The following is a 21,222-nucleotide window of genomic DNA, read 5'->3' on the forward strand; positions in this document are numbered from 1 at the left end:
TCACATTCTTATATGGGAAGATGATACAACTCCTAAGAAGTTTATCATTATTAGAGTAGTTAAAAGGAGTTTACATAGACAGAAAGCATGGGTGTGAGTTGAATATGTTGGAATGATCCCAAAACATGAAAGAGTGAGAAATAGGGATGCACAGGAGAAGGTAGAATGGGGAAAATTTTCTCACATAAAAGAGGCTTGCAAGGAAGAACTTTTGCAATGGAGGGGTAAATAGATGGAGGTGGCAGAAAATGCTTAACTCAAATATATACTGAGTATAGAACTGAATCAAATTTATAAGAACCATTCCCTAGTTGATCGATGGTCAAAAGTACAAGTAAGCAGTTTTCAGAAGAAGAAATCAAAGCTATCTATAGTTGTATAAAAATGTTCTAGATCACTATTGATTAGAAGGCAAATTAAAACAACTCTGAAGTACCTCTGATACCTATCAGAAATGATAAATGCTGAGATAAAAATAGGAACACAAATGAAGCATTTTTGGAGTAGTGGACTGTTCCAACCATTCTGGAGAACAATTTGTAGCTATGCCCAAAGGTCTATAAACTGTGGACCCAGCAATACCAATATTGGATCTGTATGTCAAAGAGATCAGAGGAAAAGATAAAGGACTTTTATGTACAAGAAAAAAATATTTCTAGCAGCTCTTTTTGTGGTGGCAAAGAATTGGAAATTCAGGGAATGCTCATCAGATGAAGAATGGTTGAACATGTTTTGGCATATAATTGTGATGGAGTGCTATTGTGCTATGGGAAATGATGGAGGGAGTAGTTACAGAAAAAGTGGCAAGATTTATATAAACTAATGAAAAGTGAAGTATGAGAAGAACCAGATTATGTGCATAGTAACAGCAATGTTATAATGATGATTAACTGCATAAGACTTTGCCAGTCTTATCAATAGAATGATCTAAGACAGTTTCAAAGGGCTCATGATAAAAAAGAAAATTATCCACTTCCAGAGAGAGAATTGTTGAATTTTTTTTTCCTTTAAAGTTAAGGATAGTTTTCAACATTTGATTTCATAAGATTTTGAGTTCCAAATTTTTTCCTCCCTCCCTCCCTTCCCCCATCCCCAAGACAGAAAACAATCTTATATAGTTTATATATGTAGAATCACATTAAAAAACATTTCCACATTGGTCATGTTGTGAAATAAGAATCAGAACAAAAGGGGAAAACCTCAAGAAAGGGAAAAAAAAAGAAAAAGTAAAAATAGTATGGTTCGGGGGCAGCTAGGTGGCACAGTGGATAGAGCACTGGCCCTGGAGTCAGGAGTACCTGAGTTCAAATCCAGCCTCAGACACTTGACACTTACTAGCTGTGTGACCCTGGGCAAGTCACTTAACCCCAATTGCCTCACAGAAAAAAATAGTATGGTTCAATCTGCATTCAGATTCCACTGTTTTTGTTGTTGTTGTTTGTTTGTTTCTGGATGTGGAGAGCATTTCCCATCATGAGTCCTTTGGAAATGTCTTGGATCATTGAGAACAGTTTTGCTGTTACTATGTACAATGTTCTCCTGGTTCTGCTCACTTCTCTCATCCATTTAAGTCTTTCCAAGTTTTTTTTATGAAATCTGCCTGTTTATCATTTTTTAGAGCATAATAATACTCCATTACATTTATATACTACAATTTGTTCAGCCATTCCCCAATTGATAGGCATGCCCTCAATTTCCAATTCTTTGACAACACAAAGAGAGCTGCTTATGAATATTTTTGTACATGTGCATCCTTTTCCCTGTTTTATGATCTCTTTGTGATACAGAACTGGTAGTGGTATTACAGGGTCAAAGGGAATTCACAGTTGTATAGCCCTTTGGTCATAGTTCTAAATTGCTCCCCAGAATGTTTGGATCCATTCACAACACCACCAACAATACATTAGTGTTTCAATTTTTTTCCACATCTTCCCCAACATTTATTGTCATATTAGCCAATCTGCTAGGTATGAGGTAGTACGTCAGAGTTCTTTTAATTTGCATTTCTCTAATCAATAGTGATTTAGAATATTTTTTCATATGACAATAGCTTTGATTTTTTCATCTGAAAATTGCCCGTTCATATCCTTTGACTATTTCTCAATTGGGAAATGACTTGTGAAAATTGTTGAATTCTGAATGCAAATTGAAGTAAGATTTTCTCACTCTCTTTTTCTTTTTGAAATATGGCTATATATGGAAGTATGTTTTGCATGACTTCACAGGCATAATCAGTATTCTGTTGATTGCCTTGTCAGTGGGTGGGGGAGGGGTGGGAAGGATTGAATTTGGAATTCAAAATTTAAAAAGAAAAAATACTAAAATTAAATAACAAATTTTAAATTATTTAAAAAATAAAATAGATTGATGGGGGCAGGGAGACATAAAAGTGGAAAAAAAACTTGACCCAACCAAATACATGCAAGATAAATTTATTGTTGTTGTTGTTTTTAAGTCAATAAACAAAAGGCACAGTGGGGTCTAATACTCCCTACCACCTCTCAATTATTACATGACTACTGTGTGGATGTTATTTGCTGGAGAAGGTTGTTTACAAAAGTCTACTTATTTACATTTCATGTTTTTTTCAAGGATACCCTTTAATTCATGCATAAACCATTCTCATTAAGACCTTATAGAAAAGTAGTAGCTAAATTGCTTGGTACTTGTTGGTGTCACCTTATGGGGATAATCTTTGGTCATCATTTCCATTTTTATGTATTATTACCATCTGAGATATTTTAAATATTAATCTCTAAGAGATGCTAAAAAGATGCACGGAATTTCCAGAGAATTATGTGGATCTCAAATTTTGTGAGACATTTATGAAACAAGTGGATTTTGGAGGATTTATTAAGAAACAAGGATAGGAGGCAGCTAGGTGGCACAGTGGATAAAGCATCAGCCCTAGATTCAGGAGGACCCAAGTTCAAATCTGGCCTCAGACACTTGACACTTACTAGCTATGTGACCCTGAGCAAGTCACTTAGCCCTTATTGTCCCACCAAAAAAACAAACAAACCCCAAAACAAAAACAAACCAAAGATAACCATCTCAAATGATGAAAAGGGAGAGAGGAATTGTGGCCTCCCACATTGATGGGAGCATACCTCCCGTGGGATTTTAAAGGAGGCCTTTTTGCCCATTTTTTGTAATGATTAATGCATAAGAGGAACCATTTTCACTTCCTTCTATATCTCAACCTGTCAATCTTGCATCCATCATGAAGCAGAAACAGGTTGGTCTCCTCTTCCCCTTTCCCATTAATAGGTGGTATGATTGAAGATTTGATAGATAAAGTTACTTCCCCAAGGTCATATGGCTTATTAGTTTTGTAACCAGGACTAGAACTCAAATTGGATTTCATGAATTAGGGTTAGAGTTTTTCTTACTATATTCTTTAGTCAACATCCAATGCAATTCAATTCAGTGATCATTTATTAAGCAGCAACTATGTGTAAGACAATGTACTAGGTTCTGGGTATATCACAATGACAAAAAACAACACCATTTCCACCCTTTGGCACATATCTTTCCCCATTGTGACCCCTGAGTTTAATTCTAGTGCCTTGCCTCTGTTAATTATTTCTAATTTATCCTGTATATATACTTGCTTGTGTGTTTATATATGTGTGTGTGTGTGTGTGTGTGTGTGTGTGTATTTGTAAGTTGTGAGTTCCTCAGGGGTAGGAATGGTGCTTTGCTTTTGTTTGTATCCCAAATACTTATTACAGGTCTGTAACATAATATACACTTAATATATGCTTATTGACTTATTGACTGATTTAGAATCTGCTAGGTTTAAAGTGGGGTCGAGGGAGGAAGATATAAGTTACATACAAATAACTTAGACATAGATGGGGCATTAGGGATCATCCAATCTAACTTTTCATTTTATAAAGACCAGACTTGCCTGTGATTATATAGCTAGTAAGTAGAATCCTGTGATTTTGTCACTATAGTACAGATACATTTTAAATGTAAATACCTTTACTAAGAAGTTCTTTGGAAATTTCCCCCAAAGGCCCTTTCTTGAAAGTGTTCTGCATGTACCCTGTTAAGGGGAGGAGGCTAAGTGGTATTGTGTATTAAGTCTCCTTCCCTTTTAGCCCAGTTGGGTCAGCAGCTCATTCAACTGTTACTAAGTTGGTGTGTTTTTCCTGTTTTCTTGGCTTCCTAGAGAAGTGGGATCAGCATGTGATCTCTGTCTGGAAGGGAGAGTCCTGGTTCAGTACGCCTTCAATGCCTCCTCGCCCATGCCATGTGATCCATCCGGGCACTGGAGCCCCCGAGAAGCAGAAGGTAAGAGAGATGGGGCGAGACTGATGACGTAGAAAGAAAGTCAAGGAAATGCCAGACAACTCCACCATTCCCCTGCCCCCCAGGAGGGCCAAAACTTAACCTTGACTCATGATAAAGAAGAGAAAGGAAACCAGTCAAAGGACAGGGGAACTGTATGTATAATATTTATCTGTCAAAGGAGCTTAATTGTAAAAATGAGGGAAGTACTCAAATTCTATGCCAATTCATTTGAAATGCAAAATATTCCTGGGCAAACATTCATCTCACTTTCATAACAACATAGATGGTGATGGATAGAAGTCATCTATTCTAGGCTCTCACATAATACAGGTATACCTGCAAAATCCAGCCTTTACTTGAGATAGGGAGATTGGGAGCTTGCTCTCCAACAATATCTCTTCTATTTTGAATAGGTTTAATGTTTAGAAAAGTTGTTTTTTCCTCTCCTTGGATTGAGCTGAATTCATCCTCCCTATATCTTCCAGCTATTGATTTTAGTTCTGTTCTCTAAAAACAAAACAGAATAAGTCTCATCCTGTGTTCTATGTGGCAATTCTTGAGATGTTTCATAGATTTCATAGAATTTGGACCTGGAAGAGAACTGAGATCATTGTCTGATCCCTTCATTTTATAGACAGTGATTATGACTAATGTGTACCACCACCCCTACTCCCAATCAGTATTTACTTGTTTAGACCAAGAATCATAGATTCTTTCATCTAATTTTCTTTGGTGGTCACCTCACCATCCTGGTCATTCCCCTGAAGATGAGCTCCAGGGTATCATTATTTCTCCTAAAATGAGGTACCCAGAACTGATCCCTAAATTCCAAGATTGGCTCATCATTACAGTATATGGTGATGGAGTTTTAAATCGTCGTTAGGATTTTGCATGTTGACTTAGTCCCATAAAGGAACAAAAAAGACCCAAGGGTTTTCCCTGAGGATACATAAATTCAGCTCCACCAGGCCTGGGAAGACATTGTTCTTTTTTGGAGCATCCTATTACAGGTTCTTTGCTTAGTTCAGCTCTTTCTTTTTAATATCTTTGAAAATATAAACTATTCCATGAGCCAAACACAACTCTGTTTCATTATTCATTTTCATGTTACTTATGTCAGAATAGTTAAGTTTTTAGCCTTTCCCACTGAACATAAAACTCTCCAATCAACAATTCCAGTTTCATTAGTGGTAGAGGGGGAAGAGTGGGTTTTAATCTTGGTATTGCTACTAACTATAAGATCTTGGGTGACCCCTTACCTTCTATAGCCCTCAGTTTTCTCATCTATAAAATGAACAAATGGGACTAGATGACCTCTAAGGACCTTTCCAGTTGTCGCATTTCATGTTCTAGGGCACTTTCTTCTAACATCCCTTCTAACTCTTAGGATACTAGATACTCCATTTTTATATTCTATATTTCCTTTGAGTTCTAACATTCCATGTTCTGAAGTTCCTTCCACTGCTAAAATTCTATGATCTGAAATGTCTGCCTTTATCATTATTAAGTTTAATGTCTACTTTCACCTTCCTTTGCTTTGAAAGCATTTGATGACATTTTTAATTGTTTCTCTGACTAACAAGAAAATAGAAAAAGAGTATGAGCCAGCTAGATTACTCATCTTTACTCTCTGGGGCCCTCCCTACTGATGATCAGTTTATTAAGCCTGAAACAAAAGAAGAATGCATTATACTTCACCAATTACCGAAAGACACACATGGAGGGAGTGGAATTCTAGCCCAGGCTCAATAGGTGAGCTAGATTTGACGTCCTACAAGATCTGATTAACCTTATTTCATCAATCCAGATGTCATTAGTGGTCATAAAAGTTACCCAACCTTTTTGTGGTCCTATCCATTATGATACATATTTAAAGGAATTAGGAAAAATCAAGAAGGGGAGTGATGTAAAGAACTCATTGATTGAGCTATCTGATCCCACATCTTTAAAAGGGAAATTTTTCACAATGTTTGAATAATACAAAAGTACATCTATGGCTCCACCTACCTAACAAGCTTTTGGAGTAATGCAGCTGCATGCTTTTCTGAAGCTGATGCTCTTCACAGATGAGAGCTCAAGAATTCTCAGTGCAAAATCAAATACAAATGTTTCATGTAGTCATAAAACTTGACCCTTGTAAGGGTCTCTACAGAGTTCATCTACAGAATGGTGTAGCAGAGAGACACTGGATTTGTTTATGGGGGATTTGGTTTTGAATACAAACTCTGCTATTTATTATCGGTAGAGTTCTGGGACAATTTGCTTAATCACCTTAGGCCTTACCTTCCTCCCCTATGCAATGAGAAGCTTGGGCCAGAATCATTACTTAGGACTGGAAAGTAAATTTAAGCTATGGTGTCATTTTACAGCTAAAGAAATTGAGACTCAGAGAAGTTAAGTAACTTGCTCAAGGTCACAGATACTACCTAACAGAGTTAGTATTTTAACTAAGAAAGTCTAACTTCGGACTTATGTTCTTTCCATGATTCCACTGCTTTTCTAAAGTCTTTCAGTTCAAAATCTTATGATTGTAGGGGCAGCTAGGTGGCACAGTGGATAGGGCACCGGCCCTGGAGTCAGGAGGACCTGAGTTCAAATCCAGCTTCAGACACTTACTATGTGACCTTGGGTCAGTCATTAAACTGCTGCCCATCTCAATTTCCTCATTTATTTCCTAGGGTTATTGTCTCTAGTTCAACTTGTCCCCTAATGCATGAATCCCTTGGGAGGCATCCCTGATGGGAATTTATTTAGCCTATCCTGAATACTTTTTTCTTCTTTTACACTTCTTTAATTTATCTAGCCTATGATCATAGCTCTCTTTTTAGTGTCTTATTAGACTGAAATCTTCTTGTGAACAGGGTCTATCTATGGTTTATCCACATTCTCTCTCCTCCAGGGGAAGTGTGCAGTAACACGAAAAGATTTTCTGGCAACTCAGGTAGATACATCCCCAGACTGACATGCCAGGTAGATTCCCAGCCCTGTGAAGGCTAGGGCTGCCCTCTGCATAGCAGATACCCAACAAAAACACTCCTAGACCACTCAGTTGACTCCTTCAGTCATTCATATCCATAACAGAAAATTTCCCAAACTTGAACTTCTATTTTTGGTATTATTAGTCAATCAGTCACCCTCAAAAATCCATAGAGCTGGGGGCGGCTAGGTGGCGCAGTGGATAAAGCACCAGTCCTGGAGTCAGGAGTACCTGAGTTCAAATCCAGCCTCAGACACTTAACACTTACTAGCTGTGTGACCCTGGGCAAGTCACTTAACCCCAATTGCCTCACACCAAAAAAAAAAAAATCCATAGAGCTGAAAGGATACTTAGAGATGATTTAGTTTATACCTTTCATTTTATAGATGAGGAAATTGGGGACCAAAGAAATTATGATTTGCTCAAAGTAAAACAGGTCATAAAGTGACAGAGAAAATATATGAAATCTGAATTTCTGCCTCCAAATTCAATATTCTTTCCATAGTACCTGTTGACATTAGTTGGTTAAGATGGTTTCATGTGAATAAGAAGACAGAAGAATAAGTAATTTCAATATTGGATGAAGTAGGCAGGAAGAAGGGAGAGGGTCTTCATTTCCAGGAGCAAAGAGGAGACATAGGGATAGAGACAAATTCCTCACTGACTCTAGGATAAGAGATATAAAGCTTGAAGGTTTCTCTTAGCATTCTCCTAGTCTGTAACCTATATTTTACAGATGAGGTCAAAAGACTTGCCTAAAGTCACAAAGCTAGTATGTGGCAAAGCTGGAACTAAAACCTAGCTTCTCTGATTCCCCATCTAGGAGGCTTTTTGCTGCCCTGCACAGCTACTTCAGCTAGAGTGATTGACATCCTTTTGCCTCCTACATTAATGATTCTGCAAATTTCGTCAGTCTAGTTGTCCTTCTTCATTTCCATCTACTTTCACTTTACAATTTCTCTCATCTTTCAGTATCCAGACCAAATCATACCTGTGAGACATAGGAATATAGAGTTGAAAGGGAATTTAAAGATAATCTTTATCCATAAATTTTACATATGGGTAAACTGAGAATTAAACATTTAAGAAACTGAGAATAAAAATTTATCTGCTTCCTGTTGGATACAAGGCACTGCTAAGTATTGAGAAATATAGTAATCTTCTGAAGGCCAGCTAGGTAGTAAGATGTGGTGCTGTGATTCAGTCTCAAGTGATTTGACTCGGGGCAGCTAAGTGGCGTAGTGGATAGAGAACTGGCCCTGGAGTCAGGAGGTCCTGAGTTCAAATCTGGCCTCAGACACTTGACACTTACTAGCTGTGTGACTCTGGGCAAGTCACTTAACCCCAATTGCCCCACCAAAAAAACCCCCCAAAAAACTTGACTCCAAATTCAGTATTTTTTCATACTATACCAACATAAAGTCTTTTCCTTGACTTTCTCTATTCACAGTGACCTCTCCCCTATAGCACATATTATTTAATCTGTCTTTAAATACTTAGCAAATACTACCTTGCATCATTAGGTTTTTCTTTCTTTCTTTTTTTTTTTTTAATACCAATTCAATTCAGCATACATCATTAGGTACCCACAATATTCACGGTACAGTACACACCATATTCTGTAATGGACTAAGAACTTTGCAAAGACAGAAACTGTTGTCTGTTTCTTTCTATTCTTATAATAGCTTCACATCTATTGTTGTCAATAATGTGTATTCAGTAATTGTGTTGATTGATCATACATTCAGTATTCAGGATACATGGTGCCATTGTAAGCACTTAGACAACAAGTCAATTAATCTTACATTCACAGCCTAGAACCCAAAGTAAATATTTTGCAAAGGGTAAGGTAGGCTCATAGACCACTTCTTCTAGAAATCAATATCACCCTTCATTCCTCTTTATTGGACACACTCAAGGCCTATGGGGCTCTTCTGAATTTGGTGTTAGTGTCATGATTGGAACTGGATTACAGCTATAAGATAAAAACTCAGGTACTGAAGTCCCAAAGCAAGTCTGGGATCATCATGTGGGCAGCTGACTTAGAGCATTAACGCTGAAAGTAATCCACTTTCTAATTGAATATCCTCATTATACAAAACATAAAACCAAGGCCCAAAGATGGAAAGTAGTTTCCCAAGGTCACATAGGACTGTAATCATGCTTTCTTGTCTTTTAATTGAGTGCCTTTTCCATAATACCATGCTGCATTTCAGTGTGGAAGCATTCCAGTCCCTGGGAAGTCCCACAGGATCATAGTCAAAATAGATAGTGCTTGGGTTAAGGAATCATAATCATGGAATTTCACAGTTGGAAAGGACCTCTAGTCTCATTTAACTCTATGATCTAGTCTAACTTTCACAAGAGAATACTTTCCTCTTGTAAGCGGCTAAAATTCTAGCTAGTCTATGTAAAATATCTAATGAGTGGTGGCCAATAAATTATAAGCTTTAGGAAGAGTTAAACATTTAAGCATTTATTAAGGAGAATAAGAATTTGGTGAAGAGAGAGAGAAAGGCCTAGATTCATCTATCTATCAAAGGGAGAGTGCTTCTTTAGCTCCACTCTCCACCAGAGTCCTCCCGAAAGAGAGTGAGAGAGCCAGCCTCACCCCTTCTTCCTCCCACAAGCAAATGTCACTTCCTGACACCAAAGAAAAGCCACATGTCTTGCCCTCAGGCGCATTCTCCTCATGGTGGAGCTTTCCTACAGTAAGTCTCCAGCAGGTGGCATCATTCCAGTCGTTACATTCTGCATCCTTGAGATCATCCTTAGGAGCAGAGATTTAAAGCCTGAACCCATGGCCATCCCATCCTCTCCATTTGAAAACCTTAAGAAACAAAAGAACCCACTCAATCACAACATAGTACAGTGTACTTTTTAACCACTAACTGATAGGATGTTTGTCAGTTTTTTCCTCTTTATAACTTCTAACCATTGTCTTTAGTTCTGCCTTTTGGGATCAAGCAGAACCAGTCTACTCCCTTGTCTACATACCAGTCTTTCAAATGTTTCCATGTAGTCATTAACTCCTCCACTAGTTCTTCTCTGGTCTAGACATTCTCAGGCCTTACAAAGGGTTGTTCTTCAATCTCTTTACAACTCTGGTCTCTTTCTTCTTGCCCATGTTGTCAATGTCCTTCCCAAAACCCAGAACGATTCCATACCCCATCTAAGTATGGTATGACAAAGGCAGAAGAGAGTAGAACCATTACCATCCTCATGCCAAACACTCCACAATTCTGATGAGCCAAGAATTGGGGGCACCCACAGATATTAACGATCACAACAAGTCATTTCATTGAGATGAAGCAGGTTTGGGGGCAGCTAGGTGGTGCAGTGGATAGAGCACTGGCCCTGGATTCAGGAGGACCTGAGTTCAAATCCAGCCTCAGACACTTGATACTTACTAGCTGTTTGGCCCTGGGCAAGTCACTTAATCGCCATTGCCCCGCAAAAAAAAAAAAAAAAAAAAAAAAAAAGATGAAGCAGGTTAGAAATAAGGAGACCATAAAAAGTCTAGCCTGAGAAAAAGCTGTTCAAATAAAATACAGTCAAACAGTCAAACATCCATTCAGATGGTCAGGAATGAGGAAAGCCCCATGAACAGATGAGTCAGAGGAGGGGAAAACAGACAAGAAAATCGACAATGAAGAAAAAGAAATGAGAAAACCTTGATACTGAGGCAAAATTGCCCCAGTCACAGAGACTCTTATATCCTTCATGTTGAAGCAGGAGCTAATCTCACTGCAGGGCCTAGTGAGGGTCTGGCCTATAGATGGAAGCAGCCATATCAGTGGCTTTTTATGTACTAGAGAGTATGGTGGTAAGGATAAGAATAGATATTTATAATTAAGCATGCCTCTAGTTTTTTCCCCCATGGATCATAACATTTAGAACTGGAAATGGTCTTAAGGTTTATATAATCCAACAGTCTACAGATGAGGAAATTGGGATGCAAAAAGGGAAAGTAACTTTCCCCAGGTCATACATTTCAGAGCCAGGATTTGAACCTGACTCTTACACCAAAGTCAGTGGCCCTTCCACCACCTCTCATAACCTTCCATAACAAAGTCTTTGTTTCTTTACCATTTTTATTAGTTTATTTCAACCATTTCCTCTCTGTATTTTCTCCATTCCTTCTCTTTATCTCCCATTTGTAATTCTTTTTTTCCTGCTGGATGTCCTCCTCCTCTGGATGTGAATATTCAGGGGAGGCAAGACAGGATGAATTTATAGATTGTATTGGATCTGATCACCAGTTGTTCCTCCCAGATGACCCTTCTGAATCTTCTGGTCTGGAACTCTATGTCAAACTCTAACATTACCAGAATGCTTTGGAGGCAAAGACCATGGCTTTCATTTATCTTTATTAATGTCTCTTATGATGCAGAGGGTAGTGGGGGAGGGGAGGATGTGGTTAGAAAGAACAAAGAACGAAGTCATCTCAGATTAGCCTTATGCTTTGTTATTGAGGTGGCACAAAGCAGTTACCTCTAAGGGTATTGGGAAGAAGTTTCTCATGAGAGTAGCATGGGAAAATGTTGTATGACTAGCCCAAGGATATTTCCTAAGGCTGAGATTAGCAGAACTGTTGAGAATTCTCCCAAGAGAAAGAATGAGTGAAATGAAACATTCTCCATTGGGGTTGAGTAGACAGAAAAAAGAAAAGGATATTTTTAGAGAAAGACCCCACATGGGTGAGGATGGACAAGATGGCCTCATATATTTATTTCAACCACATTTTTTTGTAGTACTGGCTACTCCATCTCCTTAATATTTCCAGTTCAAGTAGAAAATATCTTCTATACTCACTTGGTCCTCTCTTGAGAGTCTCTCCTTACTAGACTTTCCTTGGCTTTTCATTCACCCTTGTTGTTTCAAGGGCTATTGTTTGTTGCAAGAGATGGAAGGTAGACATCCCAGAATTTCATTAGCTTTCATCTTTTTCCTTTCTCTTGGGTAGGGAAAGTGAAGCACTTTGTTCTATTCCATAGAGAGGAAGGTTTTTTACTATTGTTAGGAATTGAGGAAGGTATGAAGCTATGGGGAAAGGATGTATGGAAGATTTGGTCATTCACTTAAGGAAGAGTCATATACTTTGATGAAGTCCATTAAGTCTTAGCAGAATGTTTTGTTTGTTTGTTTGTTTGTCTTTGGAGGGGGGTAGCAGAGGGCAGATTTTCCAACATGCAACAGAGTTCTTTTTTTTTTTTTTTTTAGTGAGGCAATTGGGGTTAAGTGACTTGCCCAGGGTCACACAGCTAGTAAGTGTTAAGTGTCTGAGGCCGGATTTGAACTCAGGTACTCCTGACTCCAGGGCTAGTGCTCTATCCACTGCGCCATCTAGCTGCCCCCAGAATTCTTTTTAATCTCCTCAATCTTTCTTCCCCTCCCTACCTCAAATTGGAGAAGGCCTACCTTATCCTAAGCATTATCAAAAGTTTTGAGAAATTGTTTATGCATCAATCAGAATGGTGCCAACAATTTTGTTCTTTACTCTCTTTTCTACAGGCCACCCAGATGTAGAACAGCCCTGCAAGTCAAGTGTCCGGACATGGAGTCCCAATTCTGCTGTTAATCAGCACACAGTCCCCCCTGCCTGCCCAGAGCCCCAGGGATGCTACCTAGAACTAGAATTCCAATACCCATTGATTCCTGAGTCCCTCACTGTATGGGTAACACTTGTCTCCACAGACTGGGACTCTAGTGGTGCTGTGAATGATATCAAACTGCTGACTCTGAGTGGAAAGAACATCTCACTGGGACCACAAAATATTTTCTGTGATATCCCACTGACCATCAAGATTCGGGATATAGGTGAAGAGGTATATGGCATTCAGATCTACACCCTGGATGAACACCTAGAAATTGATGCAGCCATGCTGACCTCTATCCCAGAGAGTCCCCTGTGTCTGGACTGTAAGCCACTCAAATACAAAGTTCTCCGGGATCCACCCTTCCAGTCTGATGTCCCCATTGTCATCTCTAACCTCAACAGGAGATACATAGATACGTAAGTCTGGCAAAGTGAGACACAGCATGTTGGGGAAAATGGGGAAAGTGGAAAGGGCTTCAGAGAGCTTAGAATGAACCATGCTATGAAATTATTATGCCCATTTTACAGAGGAAGAATCCAAGATTTAGAGTGTTTCACTTTGCCCAAGGTCACACTTGAATTGAGCCAGTGGGCTTGTTGCTTATAAACCCAAACCAGTCTATAAAACTTGCAATACTAGAGAAGGAAATTGTAATCAGAAAACAAACTAGAAAGGGATTTTCAGAGGAGAGATGGTATGGTAAAGTAGCAAAAATGTTAACTTATTGTCTGAATTTGGACAGGTCACTTCTCTTTGGGACTTAATTTCCCCATCAGTAACATGGGATCTCTAAGCCCCCTTCCAATGCTAACATTCTGGTATTCCTGATGATTTTCTGTGGATGGTCTATTTCAACATGTCAGGGAAATCTCTTTTATCTACTTAACATCCTCTTTCTTTTTTTTTTTTTCTTCTTTCTTTTCTTTGGTGGGGCAATGAGGGTTAAGTGACTTGCCCAGGGTCATACAGCTAGTAAGTATCAAGTGTCTAAGGCTGGATTTGAACTCAGGTCCTCCTGAATCCAGGGCCGGTGCTTTATCCACTGCACCACCTAGATGCCCCTACATCCTCTTTCAAATAACACATTCCCAGGTTAATTTCCCACTTCACTTTAACTCTTCCTCTACACAAGATGTGTTAAAATTTCACTCTGATACTGTTCCTGTAGTCTATGCAAAAGGGATCACTTTCTATTTAAGGACACTTCAAAACAAGGCTCCTTCACAGACGCAGATTTGTTGACGTTGATCCCACCTCAGAAATCATCTGCTACTGCCCTTAACAAAAGCACAAATTCCCTCCACTGCTTCCACAACAAGTAGCCATCTAACCTTTACTTGAACACCTTTAATGACAGAAAACTCTCTAACTTATTAGGCAGCCCATGCCTTTTTCACTCACATCTTTATTTTTTTTTTATATTCTTCCTTATACTGAGCTGAAATCAGTTTCCTAGTGGTTTCCAGAACATAAAGATACATCAATAATTAAGAAAACTTGGATGAAATGTAAGGTGAATCTGTCTTAAACTAAATTTCAGTTTTCTAACACAAAAAGTTCTAGGGAGTCACCTGAATGGTGGACCACCAGAAAGAGTTTAATCATCAGTTTACAAATATTTGTTAAATTTCTCCTACATTTGAAGACCTGTAGTAGATCTTGAAGATACCAAACAGTATCGGGTGCTGTCCTTGTCTCCAAGGAGCTTACAAATTAGTTGTAATATGTGTACACATATCTATGTATATATGGATATATAATATTAACATATGACTAATGGCTATGTAAAATGAAACTAAATCATACCAAATATGTAAAACGACTAATAATATAAGACACTATATAATAAATGCCATTTGAATGATGGATAACATTAAGGCCTATGGAAATTCAGAGGAAAAAGAGATACTGGAATTGGAAGCTGCCATTCAATGATTGTTTAGAAGAACTGGAGTATTTAACCTTAAGGAAAGATTTTGGTGATGATGGAAAAGGCATTAGATTTAAATTGTAGGATTTTTGGCCTGAAAGTTATCTTAGAAATAATCAGATTTCTGCCCCCCACCCTCTCCATTTTAGAGATGAGGAAATGCAAGTGAAGTGAGTTGTCTAAGGTCACATAAAGAGTAAGTGCAGGGCAGCTAGGTGTCTCAGTGGATAAAGCACTGGCCCTGGATTCAGGAGGACCTAAGTTCAAATCTGGCCACAGACACCTGCCACTAGCTGTGCGACCCTGGGCAAGTCATTTAACCCTCATTCCCCGCCTTCCCCCCCCTTCCCCCCCAAAAAAAAGAATAAGTGGCAGGACCAAGATTTTAATCTAAGACTAATGATGCCCAGTCAATGTTCTTTCTTATATATCATGCTGCCTCCCTCTTCTGTTTGGCTTTAGAAAGCAAAATGAGAAATTCCTGGGAGATAGATTTTGGCTTTAAGGAAGGGGAAATAGCCTCATGATGAAAAGTGAGCTGAAGTGGGATGGGTTGCCTTAGAATGTGAGTTGCCCTTCACTGGGCATCTCCAAGTGGCAGTTGAATGACCTTTCCATAGGGGTACTAAAAGTATTTATATTCATGTATGAGTTGGACTAGATGATTTCTTCAGCCCCTTTCAGTTTTGAGTTTGGGGGAATTCTCTGTGGTGGGGGTAGTGGGGGGTAGGGGTGGGTACAAGATATGAATGTGGGGAAAGCTATTATTTTACATCCTGTGTTTTAATAGTCATGAACAACTCAGAAAGGAAGTGATCCTTGAATTGAACAAGAGATGAGAGGACTTGAGTTGAATCCTGGCTCTGCTATTTACTATCCATTGATCTAGAGAGAGAGACACACACACACACAGAGACAGAGAGACAGAGACAGAGAGAAAGAGAGAGAGACTTTCTATCTGGTAGGAAAGTTCTAGACTGGCTTTGTCCTTGACTTCTTCTATGACCTTGGATAAGTCACTTCTGCTCCCTTGTCCTCACTTTCCTCATCTGTAAAATGAGAGATTTGGATTAAGTAATATATTCCAGCTTTAAATCATATACTACAAAGGATGAGAAAGCTTGGGACAGGCAGCTAAGATAGAAGAGGACCTTCCTGCCAGAAGAAGCATTGACGAGCAAGGACAAAGAGGAGATAATGAGTACAGTGTGTGAGGACAGTGGGGAGACTGGCCTGGCATAAACTTAAAGTTTGTTTTGGGGTCTGTGATTTTTATGTTCTTGTTTTATTTCAATATACTAGTTACATTAACTGTCTAGTCTTGGCTCCTTGGCTTTCTTGGAACAATGTGAGCTGAAGTCCCTTTGTGCTAGGAGTAGAAAGCACTTTGCACCAAGGGTCATCCCAGTTCCCCTCAAAGTGATGCCAAAATGTGTGGAACATCACTGCATTTTTAATAAGCTCTGATTCACAGGGGCTGTGTGAAGGAATGTCCAGGGGATAGGACTCTTCTCTAAGTCAGCAAGTAAGAGAGACTGTTGGGAAAACTGGAAAGTGACCCAGTTCTCTATGGGCTTCTAGCCTATGGCCAACAGGACCCTGTATGGAAGGTATGGCAAGTGGAGTCATTTTGGTTGGCTGGATACCTGGGAAGGAGTTTTTGGTCTTAAGTTTCAGCAGAGGTCATAGGGCAGGCAGTACAGTAAGGAACAGTTTTGGTAACAACTCAAGAATATCAGAATGCAGCAGTGAAGCACATCTATATGACATGGGGTCTTGCCATAGTACTGGAGGACCTGGCAAGCTGAATTCTAGTTCTATATAACTATGAACAAGCCACTTCATCTTGCTGGGCCTTGTCTTTCATATTTATATAATGAGGGAGTTGGACTAGATGAGTTCTAGGTTCCTATTATCCCTTCCTGCTCTACAATCCATGTTCTAAGGCCACTTCAATTTCTACCATTTGGTGCTGTTTGTCTGCCTATTCTATGTCCGAAGGCCTCTCCCTTTCTTCCTTTAATGGTTTATGTTCAAGGATTTGAAACTGAAGGCATATTCTACTTCCTCCTCAAACCACCACTACTCAGAGATGTACTTATGTGGCCCTTCAACTTCAAGGGATTTCTTTTCCTCATCTTTATCTGTGTTTGGTCATGGATAGCACATTCAAAATTTCTAAGCTCCTCTTGGCTCCTCATCTGGATTGTTCTTTGAATCTCCGAATAAATGAAACCCAGCATTCCAAAGAGATCGAGCATTCCAGCTTTTTTATCTCTTGGTAATTTGAGTTATAAACCCCAACACAAATACCTTTTGTATGTGTATGTGTGTGTATATATATAAAACTGCTCTCACATTTTTTCCATATCGAATAAACTGGCACTCACACAAGTTCTATATAAAGACATTTTGAGGAGAGAGAGAGAAAAAAAGAAATGCTTTTCTTTCCTCCCCAAGCCTCCCATCTCATTCCATGATTCCCTCTGACCTTTTCCTTCATTTTTCCCCCCTAAGGAAAATATTTATTCCTTCAGTTATCTGTGTAAGTAATTGTTCACCAAGGTGTGACGCTGAAGGGAGAAACTCCCATGGTCACCCTTTGGAAACTTCAAGGAGTCAGATTTTGATTTTTGAGAGGTAAGCAGGAAGTGGAGGAAGAAATCCAAATCTTTTCCCTTGAACTAGGGGCTCTTAGCAAGGCAGAGGACAGTGTCAGAGGGAGAGATGGAATGTTCTCTCTTTGGGAAAGCATGTATAAGTGGGTCTTCATACACAGAGGCCACTACTGAAATCTTTGAAGAAGCCATAGGGGGAGATGGGAAGGAAGGGAATAAGCATTTAGACAGAACATGTCAGGTATTGTGCTAAGTGTTTTTAACAAGTATTATCCCATTTGATCCTTATGGCAGCCCTCTGGGCTAGGTAGGTAGTATTATCATCTCCATTTTATAGTCAGAGTACCTGAAACAAACCGAGTTTAAGAGACTTGTCCAGGGACATAGAGTAAGTGTCTGAGGTTGGGTTTCAACTCAGGCTTTCCTGATTCCAGGTCCAGCGTTCTTTCCACTGCAGCACAAGCTGCCTCAGAAAGGAAATGGAAAAATTCCTCAGAGGTGTGTAGGCAAATATAACTTGAGGAAAAATTATCACTCAGAAGATACATCACCTTCAAATTAAAATAGAATAGTGAGGATCTTCTTCCTTTCCTAGACTAATACCTTGCCCTCTTTATGGGTCTTTTATGTATTTATTTATATTCATGTTATCTTCCCCATTGGAATTTAAGCTCCTTGAGTCCAGGGACTTTTTATTTTATTTTCACTATATTCCCTGACACTCAACACAGTGCCTGAAATATAGTATATGCATTATAATTGCTTTCTGACTGATTGAAAAGAAGCATTAATCGGATCTAGAACTAGGAGAGTTTGGGATCATATGGGTTGTATCATTGCATTTATATTTTAAAGTAAGATTTATTAATGCTTCCTTTTGTTTTTACTTTATATTCATTCCTAAGTATTTGGTTTCCTACTCAGATAGCTTTACTTTGTAACAAAGAATTTTGTTTTGTTTTGTTTTGGTGGGGCAATAATGGTTAAGTGACTTGCCCAAAGTCACACACCTAGTAAGTTTCAAGTGTCTGAGGCTGGATTTGAACTCAGGTCCTCCTGAATCAAGAGTCAGTGCTTTATTCACTGCACCACCTAGCTGCCCCCAACAAATATTTTTAAAAGGAAGAAAAAATGTTTCACAAAACTAACCAATACATTGACTATGACTGACATCATGTACCACATTTCATACCCATAGTCCTCTAGCTCTCCAGTGAAGGGAATGGAGTTCAGTGCTAGTTGTGGAAAGACTAGTACTATTCTGAAATGTCATAAGGGACAGGTACCATTTTTAAATCCTCAGCCCCTGAGAATTTCAGGGGAAAAAAATGATACCTATCCAATACTGAACTCATCATCTTTTCCCAGAACAAGCCCTTCCCTCTCACTTCTCTATTTCTGTTAATTTCACCACCATCTTTCCAGTCACCTAGGCTCATAGCCTCCAGATTATCTTTGACTCTTTCCTTTACTTCTAACATCCAATTGTCAACTTTTGTCATTTGTCTCATTTTGGTAACTATTAAACTTAAGATGCCTGGTTTAATCTGGATTTTCATAGCCTGTTCTTTCCCAGTAATTTAATGTATACATTTGGACAAGTGATTTAACATTAGTTTACCTCTCCAGGCCTCATTCTCCATAATGAGGAAATTAGTCTGTATAATCATTACTATGATAATTCTCTCCTGTCTCTAAGTTCTAAGATACTTGTTTGTGTCTGTCCCTGCAACAGGTCTCACATTTTTCCATTTTTCTCACCACAGCTACCCTTGTTCAAACCTGTCTCTGTTCTTGCTTAGACTCTTGCTAATAGACTCATAAGTGGTCTTCTTCTCTCAAGTCTGTTAAACTATTTGCCCTTGAATCTATCCTTCCCACCATTCCCACTGCTGCCAAAGTCATGTTCTTAATGCACTCCTCTGATTAAGTAATTCTTTGAGTCTAAAAATCTCTGTAGCCTCTTATCACCTACTAGATCAAGCCATCAAGCACCTTCTAAGTGACAGACACTATATTAGACCCTAAGGATATATACACCCATACACATGCATGCATGTGTATATTTAGAAATGTATCCATACATGTATGCACAGTACATTGTGACAATGCATACATGTGCATTGTGAGCATGCATGCATGTGTATATTTAGAAATGTATCCATACATGTATGCACAGTACATTGTGACAATGCATACATGTGCATTGTGAGCATGCATGCATGTGTATATTTAGAAATGTATCCATACATGTATGCACAGTACATTGTGACAATGCATACATGTGCATTGTGAGCATGCATGCATGTGTATATTTAGAAATGTATCCATACATGTATGCACAGTACATTGTGACAATGCATACATGTGCATTGTGAGCATGCATGCATGTGTATATTTAGAAATGTATCCATACATGTATGCACAGTACATTGTGACAATGCATACATGTGCATTGTGAGCATGCATGCATGTGTATATTTAGAAATGTATCCATACATGTATGCACAGTACATTGTGACAATGCATACATGTGCATTGTGAGCATGCATGCATGTGTATATTTAGAAATGTATCCATACATGTATGCACAGTACATTGTGACAATGCATACATGTGCATTGTGAGCATGCATGCATGTGTATATTTAGAAATGTATCCATACATGTATGCACAGTACATTGTGACAATGCATACATGTGCATTGTGAGCATGCATGCATGTGTGTGGGAGCATATGTATATACTCATCATCCTAACTTTAAAGGCCCACCACAATCTGATGTCAACCTATTTTGGCAGCTTTATCACATCCTAGTCTATATTCCAATTAAAGTGTACTAATTTTATTCCCTAATCTTCCCCTAATCTCTTCTGTCTCTTTGCCATTGCTCATGCCTTACTCCATGCCTGAAACTGACTTGTTCTTCACTACCTTTTCCACTTATTAATGTCTATTCAGGCTATCTGCTCTTGAAGGTTTCATTGATTCACTCTGGTGAAAATAATTATTTCCTATTTAAATTCCTCATAACACTCTGCCTGAATTTCTCCTTTGTATGCTAGTATGTTTTATGGTTATGTGTATTCTTTTTGCTATTCTTCTTCCCATTTGATTATAACTTCCTTGATAGCAGAGTTTATGTCAGCTATCTTTGTATCCCTGGAGCTGAGGACAAGGCCTTGTACATAGTATTTGTTAAATGAATGAATGAAAAAAAAATAAATAGATATCCCTGGGGAGCCTGATTTGCCCTTGGACTTCTCTGGAGAATTATGTAATGAGTTACATAATATGCACATCCCATTCACTCAACCTTTCTTTTAATAAAGAGAGGAAATCTAAAACTGAGAAGTGCAAACCATTTGGCCAAACCTCTAGGAACAGTCAGCAGCTAAACTAGGATTAGAACTCATCTCTTCCTGATTTTAGTGGCTGAATTCAGACCAACAGCCCACACATCAGCTCCTGTGACCTACCCACATGCCTCTGGAACAAATAGATGCCTCCCTGCTCTGTTACACAGCCAGTTCCTTGTGGCTCTGGCTGAAGAGTTAAGCAGGGGAGCTTTTGTTTCCCTGGTTAACTATATCATACTCTTGCACTGAGGGGGATGATTTTTATTTGTTTGTATTGCCTGGGGTTGTCCCACAGAAACATACATTCTTACATGGTCCTGGAAATTAAAGTCCTTGGATCTATCATAGCCAAAAAACATCCTTTTGCTTGTGGGAATCCTGTGCCCAGAGGCCACACATTCAGTGAACTGATTTTCCTTCTATGAGTAGCTCTTCT

At 38.8% G+C, this 21,222-nt stretch overlaps 1 protein-coding gene across 1 annotated transcript in view; it reads left to right on the forward strand.

The window, feature by feature from the left end:
- Positions 1-21,222, forward strand: part of PAPPA (pappalysin 1) — a 290,144-nt gene that overhangs the window by 100,598 nt on the left and 168,324 nt on the right. The window contains 2 exon segments of the mRNA XM_043980172.1: positions 4,181-4,302; positions 12,794-13,295. Of these exon segments, the coding sequence (XP_043836107.1) occupies positions 4,181-4,302; positions 12,794-13,295 (624 nt within the window).

The sequence above is a fragment of the Dromiciops gliroides genome, chromosome 2 (assembly GCF_019393635.1).
Source record: "Dromiciops gliroides isolate mDroGli1 chromosome 2, mDroGli1.pri, whole genome shotgun sequence".
Taxonomy (NCBI): domain Eukaryota; kingdom Metazoa; phylum Chordata; class Mammalia; order Microbiotheria; family Microbiotheriidae; genus Dromiciops; species Dromiciops gliroides.